Raw genomic sequence first — 15,053 nt, forward strand, 5'->3', positions numbered from 1 at the left:
CTGTCTTAACAACATCAGCTGATCATAATTATCTGCTGTCTATATTAAATTAAACGTCTTCGGGAGGAGACGATAACTCTCCCATTAACCATGTATTCACATTGACCAATGAAACAAAATGAGAAAACAGTGTGAGGTGTGGTGATCCACAAGAGAGGAGTTATCATTTTAATTTGTTTTAGGTTTAATTTGTACCTCACAATTGTAAGAAAACATCTCGTCAGTGTTTGGGTGTGGGCTTGGACTTGAAAGACGCAGAAATTGAATTTAGGAATGAGCTGAGGGGCGTTTCGGATCAACTGCAGCAGTTAGTTTGATGACACACTCGTAAGTCCCAGGAGTTTATGTTTTTTTGCATTTTCACATCAAACCAGAGTGAAGAGTTCAGTAAAAAGTATTTCAGGGCGTTTTGCAGCAAGCATCATGTCACGTTCACAGCTCCTGGTTGTACTGTTCTGTTGTCTTCCATTGGCAGGTAAGTAGGAGTAAAGTCTCAGTTTATTGGCATAAGTAAAATTATTAGAAACTATATATAACGTGTTTCTTGTAAGATAATGTTCAATTTAATTCCTCCTCTTATTAAAAGGCAAAAACAGCCTAATTATGGCTCATACATAACAGGGGGCTTTGATATAATTTTTAAGAATTTATTACCTCCGCCAAAGAGGTTATGTTTTTGCCAGGGTTTGTTTGTTTGTTTGTCTGTTTGTTTGTCTGTCCATTAGTGTGCAACATAACTCAAAAAGTTATGGACAGATTTGATGAAATTTTCAGGGTTTGTTGGAAATGGGATAAGGAAGAAATGATTAAATTTTGGTGGTGATCGGGGGTGGGGGGGCCCACGGGGGGCGCCACTGATCAGCCTTGGCGGAGGTCTGCGCTCTCCGAGTGCTTCTAGTTCCCACTGTGGGGATTAAAAGAACAGAATATTATGACAAACTGCCCATTAAACAGGCAAGAGTTCATCATCATTAGTTGTATGTGTCATCTGGTGTTTTTGTACCAATCTCAGTCTCAGAATTACATCTCAGTCTGTAAACGTAATCTAAAATCTGATTTTATATTAATAATAATACCAATAAATTGAATAAATCTTTTTCAGTAAATAATATACTGGCTGATAAATGATAGGAAACTGTGATTAATGATGTGATGATTTAGGATTACTCTACAAATGTAGTAATTTAGAGAATTTTTTTTGCAGAAAATGACAAAATAACAAAAAACGCAGTGTTGTCAGACGTATAATACAAAGATAAATTCATATATATTTTTAACCCTTTCATGCATAGGTCACTCCAGTGGACAGTTATTCTCCAGCTGTTCTCTTGTATATTCATGGGTTTTGTTGTTTTAGTTCCATATCAGCCAACACAGTGGACACTTATGCATCATCCCACACCCTGACATTCATACCATTATTGTAACTGTGCTGTTCTTGATAAACCTGGTCTGCAGTAACATGTTTGAGTGTAAATCAATTATTTGTTAGACAAAAAGGTTTTTTTTTTTCCCATATTATCTCCATGAAGTGAGTAATTACTAGCATTAGAATGTATTAAAATGTGAGACAACATCAGATTAGCAGCTTTAAAAATGTTTTTATTTCATTGTTTTCATATCACTTTCTGATGTTGGGTTTTAAACACTTGTTTCTTTCCTTCAAAAGTTAAAAGCATGGACGTTTTTTCTAATTCCACAGTAAAAAAAAAAGTCGATCGCATTGTTTTTTTCAGGCCTAAGGAAGAATAAAAACACTGAAGAAAAAAATCTTGACTAAGGTTCTCATGATTCACGCATGAAAGGGTTAAATAACACATTACTGATATTTTAACTTAGGAGGAGATGACAAATCAGTTTAACCCTGATTTTTCTCTCCTCCAGTCATTTTTATTTGATGCTTTGTCATCATCATCATCTCCTTCCACAGGTTTACAGTGTGAAAGCCTATGGAGGTGTCTTTAATTTTATCCACTGCTGTATTTTGCAGACCAGAAAGCATCACACCAGTGCATAATGGTTGTAATAATATTATTGAAGATTTAATTCTATTTCGCATTGATTATATATAGTTTGATTCTGTTTTATATTTATTTGAGTCACTTTTATGTGTTTGATTCCATTTTTACATTATTTTTCTGCATTTTAATCTATTATACTTGGTCATCGAGTTGCATTAATTTGTATCAAAAAAAAGTTTTATTAATTAATTTAATGCAAATTGATGCCAAAGAGGACTGAAGCCATTCTGGTGCTGGATACTTTTGTTTTCCTTTAATTCTTTACTGTCTGTGTCTTCGTTCTACTGCTTAAAAACTAAGATTCTTATTTACTAAAACACAAATATCAGCCAGTTCTCCAAACTCCACAGTCTGTATGTATTTCTGCTGACTAGAAGCTCCCTGTGCTTGTTTCCTCCAGCCTGTCTGCGCTGTTACACCTGCCTGTTTCCAGCTCTTTCTCCCATGGACTGCTTTAAGTTTCCTCAGGAGTGTCCAGCTGGGCAGCGCTGCCTGTCGAGCATAGCCACGGGAAAACGGGGTAAGATCCAGCACTGTGCTAGTCTGTGTGTGTGTGATAGGGACGGGGAGTTATTTTTGGTTCTGTTGATGTGATTATTTTCTGAGAATCTGGGACATGATGGCCACAAATTGGCAGACAAAGCCTCATTGTGCAGAGGAGCAACAGGAATGAATTACAGAATGTACAGTGTTGAGTGTATAGGCCTCTGTGCATTATACATCAGACTTTAGATAATCTTAAAGCTCAAAATTAAAACTTAAACCCTCAGTCTCCTTTTTATTTGAGACCAGTCTTCTTTTTTTGTTTTATATTTTATTTGATATGTCTGAAAAAAGCCCTAAAATGGACTAGAATTTAATATTCTCCAGACATGCTGTCACAGTTTGAGTTCGACGGTATATTATTATGTTATATTGATTTTTAAGGGGTGCCAGCCAGGTCTCTCTCCTGACATTTAATATGTAAAGTCAGTTTAGTCTTTTGTCTGTTTGTCGTACTTCAAACCACACAAAGGATGCCAGTCTAAATTAAACAAACACCCTACACATTAAATGACAAGAAAAAGAAATCACACATTTAAACCATTTAAAATTCAAAATCATGTATTAAACAATGATTGCACAAAAACTCACAAATTCAAAGCACAAATTTCCCCCCAAAGTCCAAACTCAAAAAAATCCACTAACCAAGCAAAATCAAACTCAAAATTTCCACTTTAGATTTTGTTTCAGTCTTTTAGAAGAAAAAGAAAGAAACAGTTCAGTTCGTTTTAACAAAAAACCTGATTTTATTGTGGAAAGTTACAAAATAAGTCAGCAATCTGCCACCAAAATGCATCCATGTTCTGATACAAACAGACATGGACCCATGCTCCCTATGTGCAACTGCTATAGTAAGGAAGAAACCAACATACGAGTGGTTTTCAGCTGCCTTGTTTTGTTTTTACAAGTGTAATAAAGAGACAAAAGAATGCGCCACTGGATCTAGTCTATGCATCATTACTCATCTGGGCAGCTGTCAGTGCTCTAATGCCATCAAATTATCTCTAAAAATAGATTTGTGGGCCTTTGGGTGGAGTCAGACGCTCACTGTGTCTCATCACGTTTCTACACCTTAAACTGATACTGTTCTGGTGAACTGTTTACAAAAGAAGGCTTGTGTTTGTTCATTTTTGGTGGGACTCTGGTTGTATTTTATAAATCTCACTTGGCTGTTTAACCTGGAAATCTTCTGGACTACCTGTTCTTTATGGATCTGAAGGTTAGTAAAAGATAGACACAAACAAATGCAAAATGTTAGAGTAAATTTCTAAATCTTTTTTCATCAGCTTTAATGTTTTGACAAACTGAAAATAAGACTGTTGTGTAATAGGCAAGGCAAGGCAAGTTTATTTGTATAGCACATTTCAGCAACAAGGCAATTCAAGGTGCTTCACACAGGACATTGAAATAAAAGAAACAAAAAGAAACACATTTAAAACATTATAAAAGAAACATGTAAAAGGTGATTAAAAACAGCGAGTAATAAAACAACACATAAAATAAAAAAAAATAAAATAGAATAAAATAAAAACACACACATATTAAAGTAAGAGTTGCAGTGCAGAGTTTCAAAGAGAATATAAAGTTTAAAAAGTCAAAAGCCTTTTAGTCAAAGGCAGCAGTGAACAGGTGAGTCTTTAACCTGGACTTAAAAGAACTCAGACTCTCAGCAGACCTGATATTTTCTGGTAGTTTGTTCTAGATATATGGAGCATAGAAACTGAACGCTGATTCTCCATGTTTAGTTCTGACTTTGGGAACACAGAGCAGACCTGCACCAGATGACCTGAGTGGTCTGGATGGTTCATACTGGACTAGAAGGTCTAATAAGTGAAAGAATCTAAGGAACATAAAGTATCAAATGTGTCTCCATTCAGCTTCAAATATTAAAACAACACGGTAATTTCAAAATAAACTTTGAGTCGAGAAAGGAGAATTTGCTCAGAATTAGCTGGTTAAAGACATACATCAGGGGTGTCAAACTCATTTTAGTTCAGGGGCCCCATTCAGCCCAATTTGATCTGAAGTGGTCCAGACCAGTAAAATAATAACGGTGAAAAAGTAAAATTATATTATGATCAGGTTTACATCTACATACCTTCCTTAAAAATCTGAATAACCTGAACAACTTGAATTGTCTTGAGAAAAACAAGTGCAATTTTAACAATATTCTGCCTCGGTTTATCAGTTTATCATTTACACATGTGTGTTACAATCACACAAAACATTTAGTAACAGGCAGAATATTGGTAAAATTAAATTTACTTTTCTTAAGACATTTCTGTTTGTTCATATTTGTTCAGGTTATTCACGTTTTTTGTAAAAGTATAGTTTGGTAATGTAAACATTTTCATGTAATTTTACTTTTTTACACCAAAAAACACAAAGAGAGAATCTGGGGTTGTCATTATTTATAGGTTATTATGATAATATTTTACTGGTCTGACCCACTTGAAATCTAATTGGACTGTATGTGTCTGTATGTGGAACCTGAATTAAAATGATTTTGACATCATTGATTGTTAATATCTTCAGTGTAATATTTGCATTTCACAAATTCATCCTGCGGGCCAGGTTGGACCCTTTGGCGGGCCGGATTTGGCCCCCGGGCCACATGTTTGACACCTGTGACATACATGAACAAAAATCTGGAATGCAGACATAAATGTTTCTGAAATTTGAAGCTTGAACTGTTTGAACTTGTATTAAATATCAGATTAAACTTTATTTCCATTACACATGTACAAATACATCCAGTCTGAAGTGCAAAAGTGTTGCAAATTATGAAAAACTAAACAGTGATATATTTAACAGGTGCTGTTATTAACTACTAATGTAGCTGGGTATATTATAGGTGTATATAAATGGATAATAAATGTAGCAGCAGAAGCATATAAAGTCTTTTCTTTGCTCTTGTAGGTGCACTACAGCTGACGATGTATGAGAAGAGCTGTGCCATCTCCTCGCAGTGTGGCGTCAGTGGACAGAAGTATGCAACTGGCCTGTACTTCAACTACACTAACGTGTGCTGTGATACTGACCTGTGTAATGGAGCCGTGTCCGTTGCTGCCCTCAGCTGGGCAGGACTGGCCCTCTGTCTGCTGCCTGCACTCTGCCTCCTGTTGGCCTAAGTCAACCCTGAGGAAACAGGTTATCTGGAAACAAACGGTTAAATACACCCTCACAGACACATCAGTGTGCACCAGTGGTGGAATCTAAATATGTACATTTATTTATATACTCTGCTCAGACTTCTGTGACTATATCTAAGAGGCACAAACTGTAGTGTTTAAAGACAAAGACAAATTTAGTTACTTTTACAATTTCTCATCTCAATGAAAATCTTATTCTCTTAATACAGTGTTTTTCAACCTTGGGGTCGGGGCCCCACTTGGGGTCGCCTGGAATTCAAATGGGGTCACCTGAAATTTCTATCAATTGATAAAAATAAATTAAAAAAAACTTACTACTAAATAATATATGGTGAGTTAAGAGAGACAACCACAATATATAAAAGACATGACAAACTGTGAAGCTGAAACAGTACTGTTTATCTTTCAAATGTTCATTGTGGTCAGTTTCAGATGCTGCAGCTCTTTCATAATTCATAGTTTGAGTTCTTGTTTGTTCAGTATTAATTGTCAGCCTTGTAAATCCAAGCTGGACTGACTGTACATATCCTGACCAAGGAAAATAAAATTCTCACTTTGTGCAGTAATCTACACCTGGCTTTTCTGCCTCCGTCCATAATAATATACATTATATAGACTAAATGTCATCTAAAATTAACCTGTATTTGAAACATAGGATAGAAAACTATTACATGATCAAAAACAAATTAATTTTAGCCAAAAAAAAGTCTCTGTTTTGAATGTCTGGGGCTGCCAGAAATTTGTGATGTTAAAATGGGGTCACGAGCCAAAAAAGGTTGGGAACCACTGTCTTAATATGTTGATTTTTAAGGTTTGAATGAACAGAAAGTTTTTCTTTTATGAGTTGATTTAAAATTTTCCTCCTTATGCTAATAAATTCTTACCCATCTAAGACCTAGAAGTAATTTTGTGGTAAATTCTTATCATCTTCCCCTCTACACTTACCCTTTCCTAACTCATATATCACTATTTATTATAATATCCCCTGCATTTTTCACAGAAAATCTGGTATGTTCCTATAATCAATTTACTGATTTTGCAGATGTTCTTAAAAGCTGGGAAAGAATTCAAAGATGATTATTTCAGAACAGCGAAAACTGAACTGACTTTCAACGAAATATAACCTTTTGCTAAGTGAACATGAAAACAAGTATCTACAACCAGTCATTTGACAAACATGGGTTTTATCGCTGCAGTGAATAGCGGTGTTTCCACATTCACTTCGGAGCCTTTGAACATCCAAATGATTCGTATGTGATGACCATGAAAAGATGAGTAGCTGCATTTTCACCTGAATAATTTACATGTATTGATAGGATTAGCGGTTCAGAAGTTATTGAACTGTTTAGATCAGTAGATGCTTTTGGTCACTGGTGGCTGTTGAGGACTCCCATGGATTAACTGAAAACAGGCCTGTTTATCTGAGCTCATGGAAAGATTATTAAAAATAAATAAATAAATAAATGGTTCTTAAGGATCTGTAATAATGGTGGTGTTATAGAATATGATGGATTGGATAGTAAATTATTAATGAACCTACTACAAGTTTTGTAGTGTAACGGTTATGTTCGCCTCACACGCAAAAGGTCCCCAGCGGAAACATTTGCTATATTTACCTCCGCCAAGGAGGTTATGTTTTTGCCAGGGTTTGTTTGTTTGTTTGTTTGTTTGTTTGTCTGTCCGTTAGTGTGCAACATAACTCAAAATGTTATGGACAGATTTTGATGAAATTTTCAGGGTTTGTTGGAAATGGGATAAGGAAGAAATGATTAAATTTTGGTGGTGATCGGGGGTGGGGGGGCCCACGGGGGGGCCCATTTCCAACAAACCCTGAAAATTTCATCAAAATCTGTCCATAACTTTTTGAGTTATGTTGCACACTAACGGACAGACAAACAGACAGACAGACAAACAAACAAACCCTGGCAAAAACACAACCTCCTTGGCGTGGGGGGGCCCACGGGGGGGGGGGGGGGGGGCACTGATCAGCCTTGGCGGAGGTCTGCGCTCTCCGAGTGCTTCTAGTTAGGCTTGTCACAGAAAGATTGATACACCCTGGAGCAAATTCCTTAACCAAGGCATCTGCATGTTTAGCTACTGATGGGTTAAATGTAGAGGCTTTGGGTGTTTGTTGCATTAACAATATACTGACAAATAAAGATTCTCCTTAATGTAAAATTGTTCAAATGAGTTAATCCATAGATATCAGTTAATTCTACAGTAATATGAACCCAAAAAACATCATATTTAATAGTAAAACACTGACAGGGAGCATTTTACTGCACAGTGACTACTTTAACCTAATAATACTTTGGCTTACATTAGGGCATGTAAGTGTTTTGTAAGTGTGGTATTAGTACTTTTACTTAACTAAGAATATGAAGAATTCTTCCACCACTGGTGTCCACTCCGAACTCAGAGTATAAAAAGTGTCTGAAAAATGTTTTAAATAGCATTAACAGTGGTGACAGGAAGACAAACTAGTAATGCATCAAATCTATACTCTAATATTGTCCTACACAGAGCAACAAAATCAACATCTACAGTCAGGGAAAAAAGCTTTGTCAGTGACACAAATTGACTGGGATTTATTTGCTAATGGGATTCTTTTAAAATTCTTGTAAAATACATAAAACATGGGAAAAAATTTAAATAAAAACTGAAACAGCAAAGCTCGGTCAAAACAAAATCCTTGTCATTGACAAAACTTTTATACATGACTGAGTTAAGATGCAGTTTAACAAAGAAAAATAACTGTTGTGTGAATAAAAAACATTAATAGTGAGAGTTGCACTGGGTGAAAAGCAAAAAAGTGTACAAAATAATCACTAGAAAAAGTAAAAAATCAGGTGTTCATCATGGACATGGCAGGATCGAAAGAAACTAAAATATATAGAAAAACATAGTGACCAATGGGAGATATCTCAAAAAATACAGAGTAGAGAAAGGCAGTCAATAAACATCTGATAACCTTGAAGATACAGCCACACATTTTCACCCCAAAGAATCTTAAACAGGACGGAACTGTTCAGTGATTTTAAGATCACACTTTGACAGATATATTGGCTGTATCTATTCCATAGAACACAGGTGTCAAACATGCGGCCTGGGGCCAAATCCGGCCCGCCAAAGGGTCCAGTCTAGCCCCTGGGATGAATTTGTGAAACGCAAAAATTAAACTGAAGACATTAATCCTTTTAGTTCAGGTTCCACAAACAGACCAATTTAACCTCAAGAGGGTCGGATCAGTAAAATACTATCATAATAACCTATAAATACTCACAACTCCAAAATTTTGTCCTTGTAAATATAAATATTTTCATGTCATTTTACTGTATTTACACCAAAACAAACTAACATTTCACAAAAACATGAGTAACCTGAACAAATATGAACATTATAAAATGTCTGAAGTGTAATTTTAACAATATTCTGCCTGTTATTAAATCTTTTGTATTTGTAGATCCACTATGATTTGTAAGTTGTAATTTACACGTTTAAATAATAAACTGAGACATAATATTGTAAGGTTACATCTTAAAGATCTCATAACCTCATTAAATAAAATGATTAAGGAGGCAAGATCCAGCTACTTCCACAAACTTATAGCCACAAACAAGAAAAACCCCAAAGTAATCTTTGACACAATCCAGTCCATTGTGTCCCCTGCTGTCGCTGCTGCCCCTGTGCTCTGTAAAGCTGACAGCAATGACTTCCTAAACTTCTTCACAGACAACATCAGGGATATTAAACACAATATCCCACCACCCTCTGGCCGTATGACCCTATCTGATCCCCCTCTGCAAACCTGGTCCTCTTTCGACCCTGTGACACTGGAGGACATCTCAGCACTTTCATCCAAAATGAAACCCTCCTCCAACTCTGCAGACATCCTCCCCTATAAGCTCCTTGTCGGTGTCTTTGACACTATTGGACCATGGGTCACAAAGTTTTTTAACCTGTCGCTCTCAACTGGTTTGTTTCCCAGCTCCTTCAAACAGGCCATCATAGAACCTAAACTAAAGAAAACCACGCTGGACCCCACAGACTTCAAAAGCTACAGGCCCATTTCAAAGCTCCCCCTATTGGCCAAAATCCTTGAGAAAGCAGTGTCTAAACAACTTACAGCTTTTCTGGAGACACACCAGATCTATGACACTTTTCAGTCTGGGTTTAGACAACGCCACTCAACAGAAACCGCACTATTAAAAGTGTCTAGTGACATCCTGATGGTGGCTGACTCCGGGAAATCCACGGTCTTGGTCCTGCTAGATCTCTCCTCGGCCTTTGACACAGTGGACCATACCATAATGATTGAGAGACTGAGGGACCTGGTAGGGATGTCAGGTCCTGTGCTAGACTGGTTCTCCTCTTACCTGACCGGCAGAAGCTTCACTGTGTCAATAAACAACTTCCAATCTGACTCAGCGGATCTACTGTGTGGTGTGCCCCAAGGCTCTGTCCTGGGACCAGTCCTATTCTTACTCTATGTCCTCCCACTTGGCCACATTATCCAACAGTATAGTGATGTCTCCTATCATCTATTCGCGGATGACATCCAGATATACTGCTCCTTTAACTCCTCTGAGCCCCACAAACTGAGTTCCTTAATCAACTGCTTGTCAGAGCTGAAGCAGTGGCTAAATGATAACAGCCTCCAGCTGAACTCCAGCAAAACTGAGACCCTCATCATTGCCCCGGATAGTGCAATCCCAGGGATCAAACATCACCTTGGAGACCTGAGTTCCTCGGTAAAGACAAAACTGAGGAATCTGGGTGTCATCTTTGACCAGGACATGTCTTTAGAATTCTACTCCAAACACCAAGTCAAAAACTGTTTCTTCCACCTACGCAACATCTCCAAACTCAGATCTATGGTGTCCACAAATGAGCTCGAGATGATCGTTCACGCTTTCGTATCTTCTCGCTTAGACTACTGCAACAGCCTGTTTACATGCTTAAACAAGAAGGAGCTGGCCCGTCTACAGTTTGTCCAGAACTCTGCTGCCAGGCTCCTGACCCGCACAAACAGGAGAACCCACATCACTCCCATCCTTAAATCTCTCCACTGGCTCCCTGTTCTATATCGTCTTCATTTCAAAATTCTTGTGCTAACTTTCCGGGCCCTACATGGCCAGGCCCCTGCATACATTGCTTCCCTGATCCAGCCCTACAGCTCGACTCGTAGCTTGAGGTCTTCAGGACAGCACCTGCTGATGGTTCCACGGACCTGTTTTAGCACACGCGGTGACAGGTCTTTTAAAGCTGTGGCACCACGTCTATGGAATGACCTGCCTCTACACCTACGGTCCATGGACTCTGTAGAGAGCTTTAAAAAACACCTCAAAACCCTCCTGTTCAAAAAGGCTTTTTAGTCTCCCACCTGACCCAGGACCACCACAGACTGATTACACCCTATGTATTCATCATAACGTACTCCATGTGTCACCCCCCGCCCCCCCTCAAGTCTCTCTATATCTCTATCGCTCTCTCTTTTCTCCTCCTTTACTCTCTCTCTCTCTCTTTAACCCCAACTGGTCAAGGCAGACAGCCATCCTTCAGGAGTCTGGGTCTGCTCGAGGTTTCTGCTGTTAAAGGGAAGTTTTTCCTTCCACTGTCACCAATCACAAGTGTTTGCTCCTGAAGGATTCTGTTGGGTCTCTGTAAACTTAATTTGATTATGATTTGAATTGATAAAGCACTTTGTGACTCTGTCTGTGAAAAGTGCTCTATAAATAAAATTTACTTTACTTACTTTACTTTATTGTTAAAATTACACTTAGTTTTCTTAAGAAATTTCAGTTTGTTCATGTTATTCACATTGTTTTAAAGGATAGTTGGTATATGTAAACATTTTCATCACATAATTCTACTTTTTTTTTGCTCTAAAACATAGAGGAAAGTTTGGAGATGACATTATTTATATATTATTATGTTATTATTTTGCTGGTTTGGCCCACTGCAGATCAAATTTGGCTTAATGTGGCCCCTGAACTAAAATGAGTTTGACACCCCTGCCATAGAATAAATAAAATTCTATATTTAACTCAGTTGTTCATCTAAAAAGTACTTTTTTAAACACTTCTTGTTTGTCTCTTTACCTGCCTGGTGACATGCTCATTATTCATGAACAATTCTGTCAAAATTAATTTTAAAAATGTCTCTTTTCTGTGTTGTGCCCGATACTACTGATGTTTAACCAACTACTTTTACCATTAAGCTTCTAATGGTGCTCAGTCTGATGTATACACAGATCAGCCATAACATTCACTGACAAGTGATAATAATTGATGTATTTACTGTGGATGCAAATGTATATATTTTCAGTTGATAAAATGATTAAATCTCCTTGTCTGTGGTTTTACATTACAGTTTTTTGTTGTTTGCTGCTTATAGTTTGCCATAACCCTTGAAAACATTAAATGGTAAATGAAAAACACATGAAACTGGTTTATTAATATGACAATTTTATTGGGATATTAATAAATGAATGTGTCTTTGCAAGAGCTTTTAAGTAAAAAGTACATCATATGAAACTTCAACTGTGCTGTTAGTTTGATTGTCTTCATTTTAATCTGATTTAGCGTCCACACTCTGGACTTCAGAGTGCAACAGCTTCAGCTACATGACAAACAGCAGGAAAAAAATGTAAAAAAAAAAAAAAAAAAAAAAAAAAAAAGTTAAAATACATATTTGGAGGTTAGCATGCAGGGAAGGAAATGAGTGAAAAGCACAAAATGTGTTCTTAAGAAAAATACATGACACAGAAATAAACAAAAAAAAAAGGTTTTAACAGCGAAGTACAAAAGTTTTAACGGTTCCTAGAATCATTCGTGTGCACTATAAGAAACTTCCACATCACATTTCAACAACGATGAAATTATTCTGACATTTTCCCTTTAAAAATAGGTCCCAAAGCCGTGACATTTCACTCAAGTACATCAATTGTTTCAAAAAAAGAGGGCTGAATCTGCACAAAAACAGACTGTCATTTCAATCCATTAAATTGCACTTAGGTTTAGTTTTTGAGAGACTGATGAAAAAATGAGCTCAGACTAATAATATTATACAGTGAGAGAAAGATGTTTACATCACTATAAAAAAACAGCCTCTATAATTGCTAATTTGCATTGTGACTTGGTTAATAAAAGGCTCTACTCAGGATGCTACCACAGTTCAACACCATGTAACTTTATTGCTTCCAGTTCTTTCCAGCAGTTTTATTTCAGTAACTTTTATTAAAAAAAAATAATAATAAAATTTTACTTATACTAAATGACAGAGAAGTGTCGGCCTGCAATCACTCATGGTTAAATATAGGGATTTATATTATGATGAGGTAAATGTGTTTGTGATATTAGATTTTAGCTTCAAATTTTAGTATAATTTGGTTCGGCAATTTAGTATTATTTCATTGTCAATTAATCTGTTGATAATTCTCTTAATTATTTGGCTGAAAAAATGGTGATAAATGCCAGTTTTCCCTCAGAGCCCCAGATTACATCTTTAAGTGTAAGCACCACTGTAATGAAGTGATGAACAATATTCACTAGAACTGCAAAAATCACAATCCTAAAAACTGAAAGATGAGTTAATACTAGGGATAGACTGATTGAGCAACACTGATAGGATATTTTCCAAACTGTAAATATCAACTGAAGTTGAGGCTGATAGTTGATATTAAGATTATCAGTTGGAACGACTGACTTGGGAGAGAAAATAATATGTAAAAACTGCCCCAAATAGACTTTTTAACAGTTAGTCTAATGTTCATTCCCACATTTATTGATTAATTACAGTATTTATTGCTTTATTCAAGTTAAAGTAGTACATATCAGATACGCATCATGTCTTTTCAAGTAGGGTTGGGCCACTTTGATATGACACACTGGGCCAAACTGGTATATTGGATTTTACCACTAGGTGTCATATTTCCACTGAACAGAAGAGAAGAAATGAGACTACCAAAGCCTGTGACTGGGAACGTCATGACTCCACTTGGTGGTGTTAATGCCCCTCTAAAATGGTTTGTCATACACCAGTAAACACTGAATAATGAAAAGAAAAAACAGAAGCACTGAGGACCGTACGACTTGCCATCCCCTTTTTCCTGCAGTGTTTACTGATTGCGTTGTCTACATTTTTCTCTTATCGCCTTAAAATCAGCTGTTAGTCTGTTTATAACAATATAATGACATCATGTTCATCACGTTGTCATGTTGCTACACTTATCGCCATCAGGTTGTTTATGTATTACACTTCTTATTTTGGCACAACCTGTCACAATGATAAATGTTCGTTCAAACGGTTTGCGTGAATCAAAAACCAGTTTATGCTTTTACACTGGACTGGATTAGCCAATCTGGAATCAGACTCCCACTATCATCATATCAACCTTGGTTAAACTTTAGTTAATACAGTACGCTTGTTGATGATAGCAAAAACATGGGATCATGGTAACTTAATTCAGAATTAACTTGAAATTTTTCCAATTTAAACTTTAAAACTCATTGACCTGGTGGAGTTCAAAACTATTCAAATAATGTATAAAGCAAAGAATAATTTACTGTCAGGTAATATTCAAGAAATGTTTTGTGAAAGAGAGGAGGCTATGATTTACGGGGAAAATTTAATTTAAAGATTCATAAAGTATGCGCTACGTTAAAAAGTTTCTGTATCACCATTTGTGGAGTAAAACTGTGGAACAAATTGTGTGTGGAGATCAAACAAATATCAAACATAATTCATTGATTCAAAAGAGGTACAGTATTTAATAATGACAATGAGGCCTGTTTGTTTATGGATGATGTTGTGCTGTAATTATTGAAGAAAATGGTTGAATTGTTGAGTCTGTTTGTATGACTGTACTGCCATGAACATTTTGTTTGTGAATAATTCAGTTACTGCATTATGTATTTGTTGTGGTTCGATGCTAAAATTAGGAACATAGTATTATTTGATTTTTATATTAAGTTAGTGATAAAGGTGTAAAAGCACTGAGGGGTAGGATTAAATAAGTTTATCCTTCTTCCTACTCCTTTTCGAACATGCAAAATTCAGACTTGTACGTGCTTGAAGATAGATTCTGTCCATTTAAATGTTATTTTGTTTTTGTCTTAATTTGCTTCATTTTGTTTTATTTTGTTTCTTTGCATGTTCGAAATAAATAAATAAATCAAATCAAATATTTTTCATGTTTAAGTAACTTTTCCCTGCAGCTTCTCAAATGCAACAATCTGACACATTTCTTTTTACAATAAAAGAATAAACACTAAATACGTTGGATTGAAATTGCTTGTTGCATTGGAAAGGCAACACTGATCTACAAGGAAAATGC

The 15,053-nt window shown here is 36.3% G+C and overlaps 1 protein-coding gene and 1 long non-coding RNA gene across 3 annotated transcripts; one reads left to right on the forward strand and one right to left on the reverse strand.

The window, feature by feature from the left end:
• LOC115428008 (prostate stem cell antigen) lies at positions 1 to 5,996 on the forward strand. Of its 2 annotated transcripts, XM_030146774.1 has the most exons (4): positions 1 to 327; positions 416 to 475; positions 2,422 to 2,541; positions 5,484 to 5,996. In XM_030146774.1, the coding sequence occupies exons 2-4, from the start codon at positions 424 to 426 to the stop codon at positions 5,693 to 5,695; spliced, it is 384 nt and encodes a 127-aa protein (XP_030002634.1). In that variant the 5' UTR covers positions 1 to 327; positions 416 to 423; the 3' UTR covers positions 5,696 to 5,996. The 2 variants fall into 2 exon arrangements, with proteins under 2 accessions (XP_030002634.1, XP_030002633.1); XM_030146773.1 differs by having other exon boundaries at positions 7 to 475.
• Positions 5,997 to 7,640: 1,644 nt separating this feature from the next.
• LOC115428009 (uncharacterized) lies at positions 7,641 to 14,331 on the reverse strand. The gene is made up of 3 exons (XR_003936571.1): positions 12,699 to 14,331; positions 9,541 to 9,549; positions 7,641 to 7,654 (listed from the first exon to the last, which is right to left on the reverse strand). It is a non-coding gene; the product is annotated as an uncharacterized LOC115428009 (long non-coding RNA).
• Between the last annotated feature and the right edge of the window lie 722 nt (positions 14,332 to 15,053).

This window comes from Sphaeramia orbicularis, chromosome 11 (assembly GCF_902148855.1).
Source record: "Sphaeramia orbicularis chromosome 11, fSphaOr1.1, whole genome shotgun sequence".
NCBI lineage: Eukaryota > Metazoa > Chordata > Actinopteri > Kurtiformes > Apogonidae > Sphaeramia > Sphaeramia orbicularis.

Excerpts from the sequence above, each read along its gene's own strand:
- LOC115428008 (XM_030146774.1), top strand. The coding sequence starts at position 424 with ATGTCACGTTCACAGCTCCTGGTTGTACTGTTCTGTTGTCTTCCATTG. Across the intron at positions 476-2,421 it reads CTGTTGTCTTCCATTGGCAG|CCTGTCTGCGCTGTTACACC; the intron begins GTAAGTAGGAGT and ends TGTTTCCTCCAG. Across the intron at positions 2,542-5,483 it reads CATAGCCACGGGAAAACGGG|GTGCACTACAGCTGACGATG; the intron begins GTAAGATCCAGC and ends TTGCTCTTGTAG.